This window comes from Psammomys obesus, unplaced genomic scaffold (assembly GCF_907164565.1).
Source record: "Psammomys obesus unplaced genomic scaffold, mPsaObe1.curated_primary_1811, whole genome shotgun sequence".
Classification (NCBI taxonomy): domain Eukaryota; kingdom Metazoa; phylum Chordata; class Mammalia; order Rodentia; family Muridae; genus Psammomys; species Psammomys obesus.
In genome coordinates, this window is record NW_026587215.1 from 4197728 (window position 1) to 4212580 (window position 14853).

The 14853-nt window shown below is 52.4% G+C and overlaps 1 protein-coding gene and 1 long non-coding RNA gene across 5 annotated transcripts in view; one reads left to right on the forward strand and one right to left on the reverse strand.

Moving 5' to 3' along the window:
• Positions 1-6430: 6430 nt before the first annotated feature.
• On the reverse strand, positions 6431-14621 carry LOC129673242 (uncharacterized). The gene is made up of 3 exons (XR_008719636.1): positions 14222-14621; positions 10750-10954; positions 6431-6663 (listed from the first exon to the last, which is right to left on the reverse strand). It is a non-coding gene; the product is annotated as an uncharacterized LOC129673242 (long non-coding RNA).
• Septin3 (septin 3) overlaps positions 11274-14853 on the forward strand; it is a 21946-nt gene continuing 18366 nt past the window's right edge. For all 4 annotated transcript variants that reach the window (XM_055602947.1, XM_055602948.1, XM_055602949.1 and 1 more), the window contains exon 1: positions 11274-12685. In XM_055602947.1, coding sequence (XP_055458922.1) covers positions 11278-12685 — 1408 coding nt within the window. In that variant the 5' untranslated portion in view covers positions 11274-11277. The remainder of the gene's footprint in view (positions 12686-14853) is intronic.

Below are 14853 nucleotides of genomic sequence, written 5' to 3' on the forward strand. Positions count from 1 at the left end.
CTTTTCTTTTCTTTTTCGAGACAGGGTTTCTCTGTATAGCCTTGGCTGTGCTGGACTCACTCTGTAGACCAGGCTGGAGACTCACAGAGGCTCGAACTCACAGAGATCTGCCTGCCTCTGCCTCCCGAGTGCTGAGATAAAAGGTGTGTGCCACTGTGCCTGACCCGCCCTTTGACTTCAGGGAGCAAGTCTCAGCAGGCAGTACTTTAGTTAATTCCTAACCCGTCACTTCCTTCCAATGTACTCAATAAAGGATCTTCTAGAACAAAAGAGATGAGGAACATGAGGAGGTCTCTTAAAGGTGAGAAAGTCCCGGAAGGTAGACTCTTACTGGTCCCCAAAATGTGTGAGCTCTGGTTGGGATACCCTGACTGGCCTGGCAGCTCTAGTTCCTGGAGCCAGAGGTGAGATGATCCTATTGGTGGCTGTGACTAAGGGGGAAGGGTGCTGGATGAGTGAAGGAGAGGAACTGGGGTTATTGTTTTACAGAGAGGAAACAAGCTTGCAGAATAGAAGGGTCATTTAGTTATTGCCGTTTGGGTGAGGGACTGGAAGTTTGAGGGCGGGTTATGTTGACAGCAATCCACAGATTTTGGTGACCATGAGAGTCAGGGGTTTGGGTAGATGCTGTTGGCAGACAGGATGTGGCAGAGAGGTCAGCAGGTGAGTGGGCTCTATAAGGACCCCTAGAAGGTAAAGACCTTCCCGTGTGTTTCGGATCACCCCACAAAATCATGGGGGCCAGCCCACTTTAGGTACCCAGCCCCACGTTGCCTCAGTTTCTTCTGCAGTGCTAGGCCCTGTCTTTTCCGAGACCCCTTTCCTACCTTTGAGGCTTCACGCGTCACAAAGAATGTCCTTGTGGCATTTTTCTTTTTGTGCTAATCTAAATGGCAAGAGGTGTGAAGCCAAGGCCCGAAGCTCAGTGTTGCCTTTACCAGAAAACTGCCCCAGCCATGTTTCAAGGCAGGGCTGCAAAGGGGCCCAGGCACAAGCCATATGCATGAGTTAGGGGTGGTGGCTTCTGGGGCAGAGACCTGGCTCCCCGCTTGGGCAAGAGAGAAGGTATCAGAGGGCATCGTGAGCTCTGGACCTTCACAGCAAGAAAATCAACAAGGGCTCAGGGTCTCTAGAACCAGGTGGGTCCTGTAGGATGACTCTTCTCCTCCTCCCCTTCCTTCTCCTTTTCTTCTACTTTTTCCTCCTTCTCTTCCTCCTCCTCCTTCTCCTCCTTCTCTTCTTCCTCCTCCTCCTTCTTCTTGTTATTTTGTTTTGTTTTTTTGAGACAGGGCTTCTCTGTGTGTAGCCCTGGCTGTCCTGAAACTCCCTCTGTAGAATAAGCTGGCCTCAAACTTGTGTCACCCTGGCCTGGCCCTGTAGGATTCCCCCCCCCCCTTTATAGATCACACTCAGGGCTTTGCAAGTGCTAGGAAAGGTCTCTACTGCTGAACCACACCGCTGGTCCTCTCTGACAACCTTCTGTTCTTGCTTTCCTATCCCCTCCTTTCTTTCCCTGCATCATCCCACCAGGGTCTCATACAGCCCAGGCTTGTCTTAGACTCACTTTGTAGCTGACACTGGACTTGAACCTCTGATCCTCCTCCTGCCTCCACCTCCCAGTTCCTGGGATAATGGGCATTTGCTACCACAGGCTGGACTTGAACTGCTGATCCTTCTCCTGCCTTTGCCTCCCAGGTGCTGGATCACAGGGATATGCCATCAGGCCTGGTGTTCATGCCAGCACATTTTTTTTTTTTCTTCTGCCAGCTACCTCGGACAGGCTCACCTGTTCCAGGCTCTTGCTGAAGTGCCTCTAGTTCAGGAAAAAAGACTCATTCCTCATCCTAGCTCGTTTTGAACCAATCACCTGAATGTGGGAGCTCCTACCCAAAGATGGGAGGAAAAAGTCCACCCACCCAAATCATCATGGCCGAATTAATTAAAGCAAGCTTTAATCAGTTAAAGCAAGCTTTTTTATTTATGTCCTCAGCTGCCTCCTCCTCAGGCGGGGTTTGAGAGGTCAGCATTGGATGTGAGGAAAACAAGGTTTTTATAGCTCAAGGGTAGGGGGTTTCTGAATGAGGGAAAATAGGTGGGGTTACAGAATCAGAATATAACAGGTGGTCAAAACAAGGTAGTCATAATAAGGTAATTATAGGGGGACATAGAACCTTTAAGGTTGCAAGGTGGTTATAAATATCTTTTAAAGCAAAGACGTGCTGTCGTTTCCTGGAACAGCCAGTACAGAACCGTTTGTAGTTAAGGTTACAGGTGGGGCATGGCCCAATCCTTGAGAGACAGGTTTAATCATAAACAGGAATGAACCTAGCTTGTCTTTATTGTAAGACAGTTTTCAAGCCTAAGATGGAGGCAGGCTGGTTCTTCAGGTCCCCTTGGACTGACAACATGCCAAGGGCTTGAGTTGTCTCAGAACAGGTCGTTTCTCTCAGAATGTCTTGAGGGGATGGCAGGTTCCAGAAAGAACACTAAAACTCTCCCATCCCCCACCCACCCGCCTACCCTGCCTTAGCAAACAGGTCCTCTGGGAGTAGGCTGGGCTTGACCAGCTGAGCCCCAGTGTGGCCTGCAGCTAAGTCTGGTTGGTCCCCGGGCGGCGTTTCGAAAAGCTGCAATTGGTTGTCAGGATTTGCAAGTCAGGAGGTTTCACATTAAAGCCTCATTTCCGACTCCTTTAAAAATAGAATTCGAGCCACTTTGGGTCTGAAGTGTGAAATCCGTGGCTATGAGCATGACACTGTGTTGACTGGGATCTGTCCAGAGTCTCTGAAGTAGCCAGGCCCCCAGAACAGCTGCCTTTGTCCAATGTCCACCAACACGTGTTCGGTAGCCAGGGAGGGTTGGGGAGTCATCAAGCCTTCTGATGGCAGGCCTGGACCTCTTCCCAGTCTCACAGTGGGCCTTGTTACATAAACGTTTTCTCACTTCTGCTCTTTCCAGAAGGAACCTGTGAAGGTTTCAGCTGATCCCTCTCATGCATTCAAGGAGATGCAAATGGTCCTCTACCCACTATGGTTTGACAAATTTCCATCATTAGGACCATGCAAAGACTAGCACATGGCCTGGGATGGGGTGGGTAGCGCTGTTGCTTGGAATGCTCTGTGTGCACAAAGCTTTGCATTCACTATAAGCTACGCATAAAGGTTTACTTCTAATCCCAGTACTTGAAAGGTGAAGGCAGGAGGGGCAAGTGTTCAAGGCCAGTTTGGGCTACATCACAGAGACCCTGTCTCAAGAACAAAATAGAAAGAAACAAAAACAGAACTCCAGTGTATAGTCAGTAGAAAGCATACTTTGAATTTTTGTTTTTGTTGTTTTGTTTAGTTTTGGTTTTGGGCTCTGTGTAGACCTGGCTGGCCTGGAACTCACATTGTTGGCTAGGATGAACTCAGACTCAAGAGATCCCCCCGCCTCTGCCTCCTGAGTGCCAGGATTAAAGGTATGCACCACCACTCCTGAGTAAACTTTCTCTTTTTAAAAAATTTTTATTTTTTTTATAATTTATCCACTTTATATTCTGATTGTAGCCCCTTCTTTATATTCTCCTGGTTCTACCCTTTCTCCCTTTTTCCCCCTTCCCCTCCCTAGTCCACTGAAAGGGGGCATTCGCTTCCCCTATCATCTGACCCTAGCCTACCAAGTCTCATCGGGACTGTCTCGATCCTCTTCTTCTATGGCCTAGTAAGGCCAGGGGGAAGTGATCAAAGAACAGGCAACCAAGTTCATGTCAGAGACAGCCCCTGCCTCCCCTTACTCAGGAACCCACATGGAGACCGAGCTGCCCATGGGCTACATCTGAGCAAGAGGTCTAGGTCCTCTTCATGCACAGCACTTGGTTGGTTCATCAGTCTCTGCAGGCCCTCCCTAGGCCCAGATTTTTTGGCTTTGTTGGTCTCCTTGTGGAGCTCCTGTCCCCTCCAGATTCTTCTATTCATCCCCTTCTTCCATAAGACTCCCTGTGCTCTGCCCAAAGTTTGGCTGTGAGTCTTGGCATCTGCTTTGATTCCCTGCTGGGTGGAGTCTTTCGGAGGATGTCTATGGTAGGCTCCTGTCCTGTTTTTTTGTTTTGTTTTGTTTTGCTTTTTGAGGCAGGGTCTCTCTGTATAGCCCTGGCTATCCTGGCTTAGCTTTGTAGGCCAGGCCGGCCTTAACTCACAGAGATCCTCCTGCCTCTGCTTTCTGGGTGCTGGGATTAAAGGTGTGTGCCGCCGCCACCCCCACCCCCACCCCCCCGGCCAGAGGGTGGCTTTTCAAGTCAGCTCGGACCCAGGAGAACTGCTGAACTTCCAGTTGCCACCTCCTCCCAACCCTGTCAGCAACTTATTCCTGCCCTAGTTTGTATGTGATTTATTGACATGTCATGGAGAATTGTCTTGCCATCGCAGCCAGTAGGACTGGTGTTCAGCATAGACTCCTGCAGGCTTGCCAGGGGCAGCTGTCTTCTCAGAGGCCAAGATTGCAGGGGATTTTTCAAGAAGGTTCTTCGGAGTTCCGGGAGCTGGCAGCGTAGATGGCAGGGTGGGTGTGTCTGGGCTCAGCCCGGAGCTACAGGACAGGAAAGAGAATGGGCAGGGTCCCGACTGGGAATGGCTGCAATGTTCAGATTCCAGCTGCGAGGGCAGCACAAGCTTTTCTCTGTTCCTCCCCCACTCGTCTCTGCTCTGTCTGAGCTCAGGGGCCGGAAGAGGCCAAAAGACCAGCTCAGAGAGAAGAGTAGAGGTTGTCAGTGCCCTCAAAAGGTGGCCACCGGGTGTTGGGCATGGTGGTACACTCCTTTAATCCCAGAACTCAGGAAGCAGAGGCAGGTGGGTTTCTGAGTTCAAGTCCAGCCTGGTCTACAGAGCAAGTTTCAGGACAGCCAGGGCTTCACAGAGAAACCGTGTCTCAAAAACAGACAGAAAGATGGAGAATGACTAAGAAAGGCTTCCATCACTGACCTCTGACCTCTCCATGCAGGCTCACATCAGTGCATGTGCAACACGCGCATACATACACATACATGAACAGGTACACATGAAGGCCACCGTCTCAGCTAACAATCTCTCCAGAGGACTTAGGTAGGCAGACCTTCTCCCCCTCACTCATCAGAACCGGAAGAGTGGAGACCCGAGCGTCCAGCCAATGCTTCACTGTGCGGCTGTGGCAAGTCCATTTCCCTTTTTGGTTTTGTGGCTCTGAACAGCTTTCCACAGGTTCATGGAAGTCAAAACAAATAATAGGGGGTGAATAGATGAGAAAATAGAAATTCCGAGGCCATAACAGTGTATGTGTGTGTGTGTGTGTGTGTGTGTGTCTGAATTCAGGATCTCACACGTGTTAGGTTATGCAACCCACCACCAAGCTAACCCTAGCCACAGAGGCATCGGCTTCCATGGCTCACGTGGAGTGTGTGCAGGGCACATGAACAGCGCCACCAGAGACACAGAGCTCCCTGAGACCATTCTTACAGCGACCTGAAAATGGGTCCACACCACTGCCCTGCTCACCAAATATCCACATTGCTGGCTCCCCAGCTCTCTGTAGGCGGTAGAATGTTGTCTTCCTGCTTTCTTGTAGAGGGTGGATCATCCAGCGACTTCTGGCCAATGGGTTCTAATTAGGTCAAAGCCCTCAGTGGCTGGCAAGGGATTCGCTAGTCTCTTGCAGTTTGTCCTAATCACTGGCAAAATCACTGGAGGACTCTCTCAGGTCCCAGATCGAAGACGACGTGGAACCTAGTTGGTCCATAGTGTCGTGGACGGGAGGCATGGTGGAGAAACCTGTCCTTGGTGTTACGAGCCCCTAGGGTTTTGGAATGCTTAGCGCAGAGAGACAAGAGACGCTCGGAATCACGTGGCTGCAGAGAGCACAGGTTTGCGAGATCTCGTAGCACGTGCCCCGTTGTCAGGGAGTCCGCCGTAATGATTGGTGGACACTCGTGGTCCTTGGAGGGAGGACACTTTTGTAAACTTCTCGGTCTTCCATGGGAAAGCGCACAGACGCAAAGGAGGACGTTATCGCTTTTGGCCACTAGAGGGCGGCAGGACCCAGGCTTGTCCTTGCTGGACAGGCAGTGACCTCTGCCCAGCGCAGATTCTGAAACCGTGGGTGGGCCGCAGTCACAAGTGAGGGCGGGGGTGGAAACTGGGCAGCGGCAAAAGGTTTCTGAACGCACAACAACAAAATCAATTCAAAATCAAAACTGAAACGAACCCGCGGTGTTTCTGCTAACTCCTGTGTGTTAGCCACTCTCATGGCTACCTTGGTGCAAACTTGGTTTGACCCGCGCGCGCATGCGTGTACACACACACACACGCACACACACACACACACACCACCACCACCACCACCACCACCACCACCACCACCACCACCACCACCAACGAATGCTTTCACTGCTATCACAGACGGAAATCGAAGTCAGCGGAGGAGCTGAAGTTCAAGGTCATTCTTGGAAGTTTAGGGCCAATTTGGTACACGCGAGACCCCACCTAAGAGCATCGCTGTCGGCAGGCAGTTTCATCAGAATCGTGAAGGGAAATTTGGTTGGGAGCGGGGGAAAATTTCCTAACAATTTCTGAACACACTCCTTGTTGTTCTTATTTTGATTCGTGCGGAATGGCATTCTGGGCACCGTCAACTATAAAATTAAAATATCCATCCATTCTAAAAAAAAAAAAAAAAAAAAGATTTAGTTCTTTATGTAAAAACAAGCATGTCCATCTCATTAGTATGCAAACTTGCTTTTGTGTTTAACAAATGGTAAAAGTTTATGTGTACCAAATAATTGTTTAAAAATAAATTTCTTTTTCAAATTAATGTTATTTATTTATTTATTTACATTTTTGTAGTTCTGGGGACTAAACTCAGGATCTTAATTGTGATAGCCCAGAATTCCGTCGCTACACTAAATTTCCAGGCACAATGAATTTCTTTGAATTATTATTATTGAGTTATAGAACTATATTATATACCTGTATTCATGATGTTTAGTACAAAAATCTTGGCTACTGAAGATGGAAAAATTATGAAAACTTGCTTAGAGCCAGTCAACTGTAAAAGCATCTTTTATTCTCCCAAGGTAATTGTCATCTTAGAGTCTTACCGCCTCTGTCTGCTAACTTAGACCTAGTCCTGGAAGCTTTTAGCCTCCACATACTATTATCTAGATCTAGAATGTTTTCAGCCTTTGAGATTTACTGCTGAATTAGCTTGCCCTTTCTAGCTCTTTCTGAACCTTGGCTGGCTGGTTCAACTCAGCTGTTCTGGCTTAAATGCCTCTCCAAGCTGATGGATTCACTCTGGCTTCTCTCAGCTTCTCACTAAATTGCTCTGCTTGGCCTCACACTAACTCTGGCAATCTGTTCTAACCTTCTGGCTCCTTCTCATTCTCTGGTTCAGTCTGTCTTCACAAATGTGTCTAGCTTGTTCTCTCTTCAACCTCTCTCTGTAAAACTCTGCCGGTAAAAACTGCCTCTGAATTGCTGGAACGGAAGTACCACAAACTCAGCTCAACTGCATTGCCTCTCAGTTCACTGACTCAGCCGAAATGACCAAACAGAACTGACTAGATTTGCACACCTCTGTCTTCTGAGTGCTGGGATTAAAAGCGTGTACCACCATGCCTGGACCTAAAGCTCTTCTTTACCTGAAACTTGTTCAAGGCTGGCCTTGAACTCAGAAATTTGCTTGCGTCTTGTCTCCTGAGATTAAAAGTGTGCCCCTGTTCCAGCCAGATCACACAGACCTAGAAGGTCTTTGGATGTGATCTCTTGCCAGAGCAGCCTTGTTCTGAATTAAAATTTCTCTACAGTTGACATTAGAGGGAGAGGAGGGAGGCAGATCAGCAGGTGGAAGTCAGAGAGGCCTTGCACTGAACGGAGGGAGGAGGGTGGATTCTAGATCCTCCGGGCTGGAAGAAATCACAGGAGGGCAGCTAATCTCTATCTGAAAAGACAGCTGGACAATTGGACACTTTTTTTTTTTTTAAACTTCTGGTTTTTGAGATACACATTTTCTGTGTAGTCAGGGCTATCCTGGAACTCTCTCTGTAGGCTGGCCTTAATGCAGAGATCTGCCTCCCTTTGCTTTCCAAATGCTGGGATTAAGGGTGTGGTCAGGCCAGGAGAACCCAGGGTCCCTCGTGACAGCCTAGGCTGCTTGATTTCCGGGAGGTGATGTGACAGAGTAGGGATGGGTCCTACAGAGCCTGCTCCCTGACTGTCTAGACAGATTTTGTGTCCTTCCTGAGTCACTTTTTCTTTTTCCCCTCAGGGCCTCAAAACGTGTAAGGAGGGGGAAGGGGCCCTGCCTGAGGAGGAAGAACTCGGGCAGCGCCCCTCCCCCCTCCCACTGTGATTTCTTTCAGGTTGCCTGGTAACCAGAGCATAGCCAGCTTTGGAAACCTAAAGCTGAAAGGGAAGAGGATGGCTAAGAGAGGAGAGGATCCCAGGCTCCTCTGTTCACCATCCAGTCACTGTGCAGGAACACACGGGGTGACTCTGGTCAGGCCCTGGGACCCTGAGAAGAATAAGATCCGTGCTCTTCGGATCTGTGCTGTCCAAGATGGTAGACACACATTCAAACGAAATAAAAAATAAAAATGTCAGGTCCTCGTTTATCATAGAGTAATGGTGGGTGCTTAGGGGCCACCTGTAGCTATCGGCTATTTTATTGGGTAGTGGAGATATAGAACATTTCCATTATCACAGAAAATTCTATTGGCCAGGCCAGAAGCTCACTCACCAGGGAGCTCAGCACACAGAAAAGCGGGCCAGACCCCACAGGGCTGTGGGGTTACAGCGTCCTCAACCGGCAGAAAGCAAGCGGTGAGGTGCCGGGAGAATGTTTTCCTTAGCTCCTGGCTCAGAGCAAGTGTTGGGGGGATGTTCATGTCATGCGCCCTCTGGCCAAAGTTGTGAGGATCGGCTTACGCACCTGCCTTCCGGAGCAGACTCTTGAGTCACCCCAGCCTGGCTCAGAGTAAGTACCCAGACAAGGGTGGCTCTCCCCCTGCCCCGTCCTTATTCCACCGCTGTGTGACAGCACAGCCCAGTGCTGAGGAACGCAGGGCAGGACTGCTGAGAATCTGCCTGAGCAGAGACAGCTTGAGGAGGCTTGTTGATCCCTTTGAGATCTGCCCAGGGCCGGCTCTCTTCATACCCTGAGTCTTGGCGTACAGGATCTGTCTGGAGCAAGCCGGATCTCAGAGAATGGGTTTGAAGGGCACAGATGCATACTCAGAAATTCCAACCTGAGGAAAGACCTCAGGAGCATGGACCACAGATGGCTCCAGGGTCAGCAAACTTGTAGGGGGGTTGCAGAGGGAAAGCAAGAGGGAGGTTGGCATGGGGGCAACATGATGTTGTCATTGATGGAGTAACTGTTCTTTCTTACCAGTGATACCTCTCAAGGGGCCAGTCTTGGAGACAAGAACTCATGGGTAGGTGCCACCCCAGGCCGTCCCCTCCCTAGGTGGCCCCTGTGTTTAAGGCAGCTCAGCTGACTGACTCCCATAGCTCTGTGGGATTCCAGAGACTCAGAGCAGCCATTCACTGCCACCCACTCTCGATTTGCTTCTCTGCCCAGAGGGCGCAGCCCAGCCCGGCTGTTGTGGATGGAGTCAGGGGGACCCGTCCGGAGGGAGTGGGGACTGTGACCGGGAGGCTGAGGGAAAGCCCACGAGAGGACCCAGAGAAAAGAGGTTTTCGAGCCAGGCCACATGGCCAGCTTCTGGGTGCAGAGGAAGGGGCGAGGGCTGCAATTGGTCTAGCTTCTCTGACTGAAAACCACCTGCCTCTTTCCGGTCTTCTGATCAAGGTAGGTGTGCTTGAATTCGTGCACAGGCATGGGCGCACTAGTACATCGGGTGGGGGAGGACCAGGGTGTACATGGCACAGGTGGCTCAGTGAGGAGGCAGGGATCTGGTGACAGAGAGGTCTCAGAAGTCCCTGTCCTTGGGCTTGTGGCTAAGGGCAATGTGAACATGGCGTGTCCAGGTCCACGTGGCTGGGAGAGTGGGCAAGGGGTCAGAGTTGCAGGGATTTGCCAAATGGAGAAGGGGCAAAGGCTGGGCAGCCTGGATGCAAATGCGTGGCTGGAGATGAGGGGCTGAGGACATCCCTTAAGGCCTAATGAGGTCCCCGTGCTCCCTGCTTCTCCTGTTTCCTGTTCTAAACTTCAGAAAGAGGGGGGGTTTACACAGCACTGTCCTCTGCCAGCCCGTCACACTCAGATACCTCCTCACCATCCTGGCCCGGCTCCCCCATCAGCAGCCCATAGTGTTGAAAGTAATGGAACTGACTTTGTCACCTGGGGTCCCCGGAGACCAGGTTGGGGAGCACGCTTCATCTACGCAAACACACCCTTCTCTCTCAACTCCCTGCCCTCCAGGCAGCCCTTTCCAACCCCATCCCTGGGCCCACTACCCATCCCGGAGCCCTTCTGTCATCCCCCACAGATCTCCTAACTCTCGGTTCCATTCCCAACAACCCCCCTTCCAACCTGCCTTTGAGTGGTGGCCCCTAACAGCAGAGTGGACCATTCGGGACCTAACAGCTTTGCAGCCCCGCCTGGCCCCTCCCTGTTGGCCCTCAGCCGTATCTCCACCCCACCACACACAGCCTGGAGAGCCCCGTGCAGGATTTTCAGAAGAAGGGTTGTTGGTGGGTTGTCCATAGGGAGCTGCCCAATACAGGTTCCTTCAGCTGACCTCCATCCTGATTCAGGGTTCCCCCAAATGTCTCTCCTCACCACTAGTCCCGTTCAGGGGCTCCTTCCTGGTTTGGTGCGGGATCCTCTGGTTTAGGTGCTTGTCCTCAGGCCACCTGGCCACCCATCATCCTGTGGCTCAGACACCTGGGTTCTTCTTTGTTTGGGTTGTTGTGGTTGGCTCCGGGAAGAGAGGCAGACTGCTTTCCACCAGGGTCTTTGAATAACCGTGTAAACCTCCACAGAGCTGTCCAGGGAGAACGGCCACACTCAGACCCAAGAAAAGAGAGGTCTAAAGCCCATATCCCGGGTTCTCTCATGACAGGGGCAAGTTGCTCATAGGCAGTGCCTATATTGTGGCTGCTGGAGGGCAGGTGTATCAGGTGTGTGTGTCCAGATGGACGCTGCTGAGCTATAGGAAAGCACTCCTCTAGGGATGCAACAGGCCTCCAAATAACGGTCCTTCAGCCTCGCAGCGCCACCTGCTGATTGGGAGGAGGAGAGCTGGGCTCTCATCCTTGTCTGCCCTCCTTCTCTTGTGATTGCCTCAGGGGAAGCTGGACAGCTTGGATGGACCACGACTTTGTACCTGCTCCTCCGGAGAAGCAGCCGCACAGGGCTCCAGGCCCAGGCCCCAGAACTCCCTTCTCTCGAAGCCACATGCTGGGCCGCCATACCCACCAAAAGCCTCCTGGAGATGTGTCCCCCCTCATCCCTGTCATCAAGAAGAGTGTCCATTTGGATGCCTTCCCCCAGAGCAATGTCCCACAGAAGTCTAACCAACCAAGCACTAGATCCAGGGCCTGGAGTATGTCCCAACATGGCACTTCCACGGGGCCCCTGAGTTCTCTGCCTCCCAATAGCTGTATGCCCAGGAAACTCAGCTCTGTTTCCTTAATGATTCGCCAGAATGTCCAGACAGGATCCCGAGAGGCCTCGGTTCCTCACTGGGAAGAGATGTCCAATGTGGGTAAGGAGGCTGCCTCCCAGAGAGAAGGGAAGCTGTGCTCGTTAAGGTCGCCACTCGTGAACCAGGTGTCAGAGGTCGGGACCTCCTCTGGAGGCCATGAGAACCCAGACCTTACCAAACCCAACAGGACACCCCCAGGGGAGAAGCCCCTGGTGTCTTCATGTCTGGCTTTACCGTTCCCAGCTCGGGTCACTCAGAGTTCATCAAGCCTTCCAGGGGCAGGCCCTGTGGGGCAAATCTACACCAGAATCTCCCCAGGAAGAGGCAAGCCCAGGCCCAGGGGTATTCCCAGGTCCCGAGCAAACCTCCAGAGGGCCACCCCTGCTACAGGTTTATCATCCGTGGGCAGAAACTTAGGCACAGCGGCCATCCACAGACCTGAGTTAGCTTTCAGCATGTCTCCACCGAGCCCACCCAGACTGGGCAGAGGCACAGAGCTTCCTATTCTAGATGCCAAGATGCACGCGGTCATGGACATACCTACAGCATCCAAGTCAAGAAAAGCCACCGACTCGGTTATAGCAGGCCGGCCCAGGTTAGGCACAGCCACAAACCTAACTAGAGCCGGGACAACCAAGCCAGGCCAGGTTATGAGTTTGGTAACTTCAGACTCCGACAACCTGGAAAATGTCATGCTTACAGCCACGGAGGGCTCAAGCCCAGCTTTGTCACTATCAGATGAGGTCAATCTTGGCATCACCAGGTTGGACAGAGTCACAGATTTGGCTGGAGGCAATGTAGGCAAGCTGGACACAACCACACATTCTCCTGCGTCGGACCCCAGCAGACTGGGCAGGGCTGTGGATTCAGCTGTGTTGCTCTGCCCAGACACAGCCACTGGGGAGACCAACCTAGATGCTGTCAGTAATCTGACCATCCCAGGCACTGCCACCTACCTTCTAATGCCAAGCAGAAGCACAGACCTAGCCCAGGACTATGCCACTGTGGACGGTGTCACAGACAGTGCCATGGAGCCTGTCTGGCTGGACCTGGCTGGAGAACACAGAGGTAAATACAAGAACTTGGGGGAGGGGGAGGTCCTGCTGCTGGGGGAGTCAGGCTGCATCGGTCTCAACAGGTTGTGAAAGAGACTGGGGGCTCTAAGGTCAGAATCGAATGGGTGGCAGAAAAGGGGGCAGGGGCCGAGGGGCTGGAGACAGGGAGAAATGAGCTGACCTCCTGGAAGCTGGGCTGAGGGAGGCCATCAAAGACCAAAACCTGTGCTTGTTTCTCAGTTCTCTGAAAAGTCAGAATAATTGGATGATTTATAGGTGAGTCCAGCTTGAAGGAAAGCCTATCCGGGTTTGAGGCCCACCTGGTCCACAGAGCGAGTTCCAGGGCAGCCAAGACCCTGTCTCAACCTCCGTGCCCCACCCCCGATCCCAACGAATGGAACACGGACAAGCTCTTCAGTAAGCTGTGATTTCTCTAACAGTAGTCTGGCATCCAAGTGCTTCTGTGGGTGGGAGACAGTGACCTTGTCTGAGACCTAGATCAAATCACAGACAGCTTTGTAGGAGACCTGCTACTTAAAACATACATCAGTGAACCGTTCGTAAATCTTACACAGATCTATAAACAAGTCAGCCAGAACTTCTATAAGCAGGGCTAGAAATTCTATGGATGTTTCAAGAGAGGTTGGTGCGTACCTGAAGTCACCCCAGAGTTAGGAGGTGGCCGTACTTTGATCGGAAACCCGACCTGGCCGTTCCACCATGAGCAATCTCAACATTTCCAAAGCTCAGACTCTGGGCCCGGAAAAAAGCCTGGAAGGTATCCAGCCCAGTGCTTGAACTGAGTCCTCGGCGGCGAGTCAGAGCCTTCCTCACTCACCCCTGCCCACGGCCTCATCTTCACCCTTTGCTGTGCCCTCCATCTTTAGTCCAGCTCTCCCTCCTGGCACACAGAGAGCCACATCGCCTGGGTGTCTCCATGTCCAGAGGCAGGGAGCCTTTTTCTTCTAGACCCAGCTGCTGCCCTCCCCCTCTCTCAGCTGCAGGAACCACGGGTGATCAGACCCCAAGGTTACCAGGTAACCAGTCTTTTCTTCTACATCCTTTTCCTCTACATCCCATTCAGTCTTATCCCCAATCTGATTTATGTACTTCTTCTGTACTTTGACCACGTGGCTGTGACCCCCATCCCCCCACCCCATCCTTTTTTTTTTTTTAAACAATGCCTCTATGTAGGCATTGTCCTGGAACTAACTGTAACTATGTAGACTAGGCTGGTCTCGACTCACAGAGATCCACCTGCCCCTGCCTCAGTTCTGTATCCCGCTTCTTCCCTCCTCCACAAAGCTGCCACAGGGCCTCAGCTCTTTGCTGGCAGACGTTTGTAAAGTCTCACCATTCCCAGCCCTGAAGTCCACCGCTCAGCCTGCCTCTCCACCCTCTGGGGCAGCCCTCGCCTGTCCTCTCTCTTGCCTCCTCCCAGGTCCACGTTCTTCGTCATCACCCACACGGCGCCCTGGCCGCGTTGCCCTTCTCCGGAAAACTCCCCTTTATTCTTGTTCTCTTGTCTCCTTTCCGCATCGGCCCTCACCTGTTTCCAAATCTCCCATCACCTCCACGGTTCCTGTCTTGCACTCCAGCGGAACCTGTGTGAGCTCGCTTTCTGTTTTCTCTGTTAGACCCCCAAAGCTTTAAGGTCAAGAAGGTTCTCGGTCATCCTTCGCCCTGTGCTCCCAGGGTTGACCAACCGGCCGTCGCCAATGCAGCAAAGATTTTGTGGGTGGGTAAGGGAGAGTTCCTGAGTAGTTCAAGGTTATAGGGTTCAGCACCCAGGCGGAGGAGAGCCTGGAACCCGTTTTCCTGAGTCCGTGAGCAATCGCCTGGGCAGCGCCGCGGCGAGCCAGCGCACTCTCCCCACCACCGCGTGACTCACGCACGCGCACGGTCGCCAGCAACTACCCCCACCCCCCGGTCTCCGGCGCCCCGGACCCGGTGAGAGGCTGGGGACGGGATGTAGGGAGAAAGCCAGGGGCTGCGATGCAGGCAGCTTTCCCGGCCGCGCATCCCGAGCCCCGGTACCCGCCCCGGCGGGAGCCTCGGGAAGGGGAGGGCCCCTCGGTGGAGCCGCGCGGGTCACGTGGTGCCGGTGGCAGCGGCGGCCTCGGTGCGCGCGGGCAGGGGCGGCGCGGCGCCGAGCGAGCCAGCGAGCGAGCGAGCGAGCGG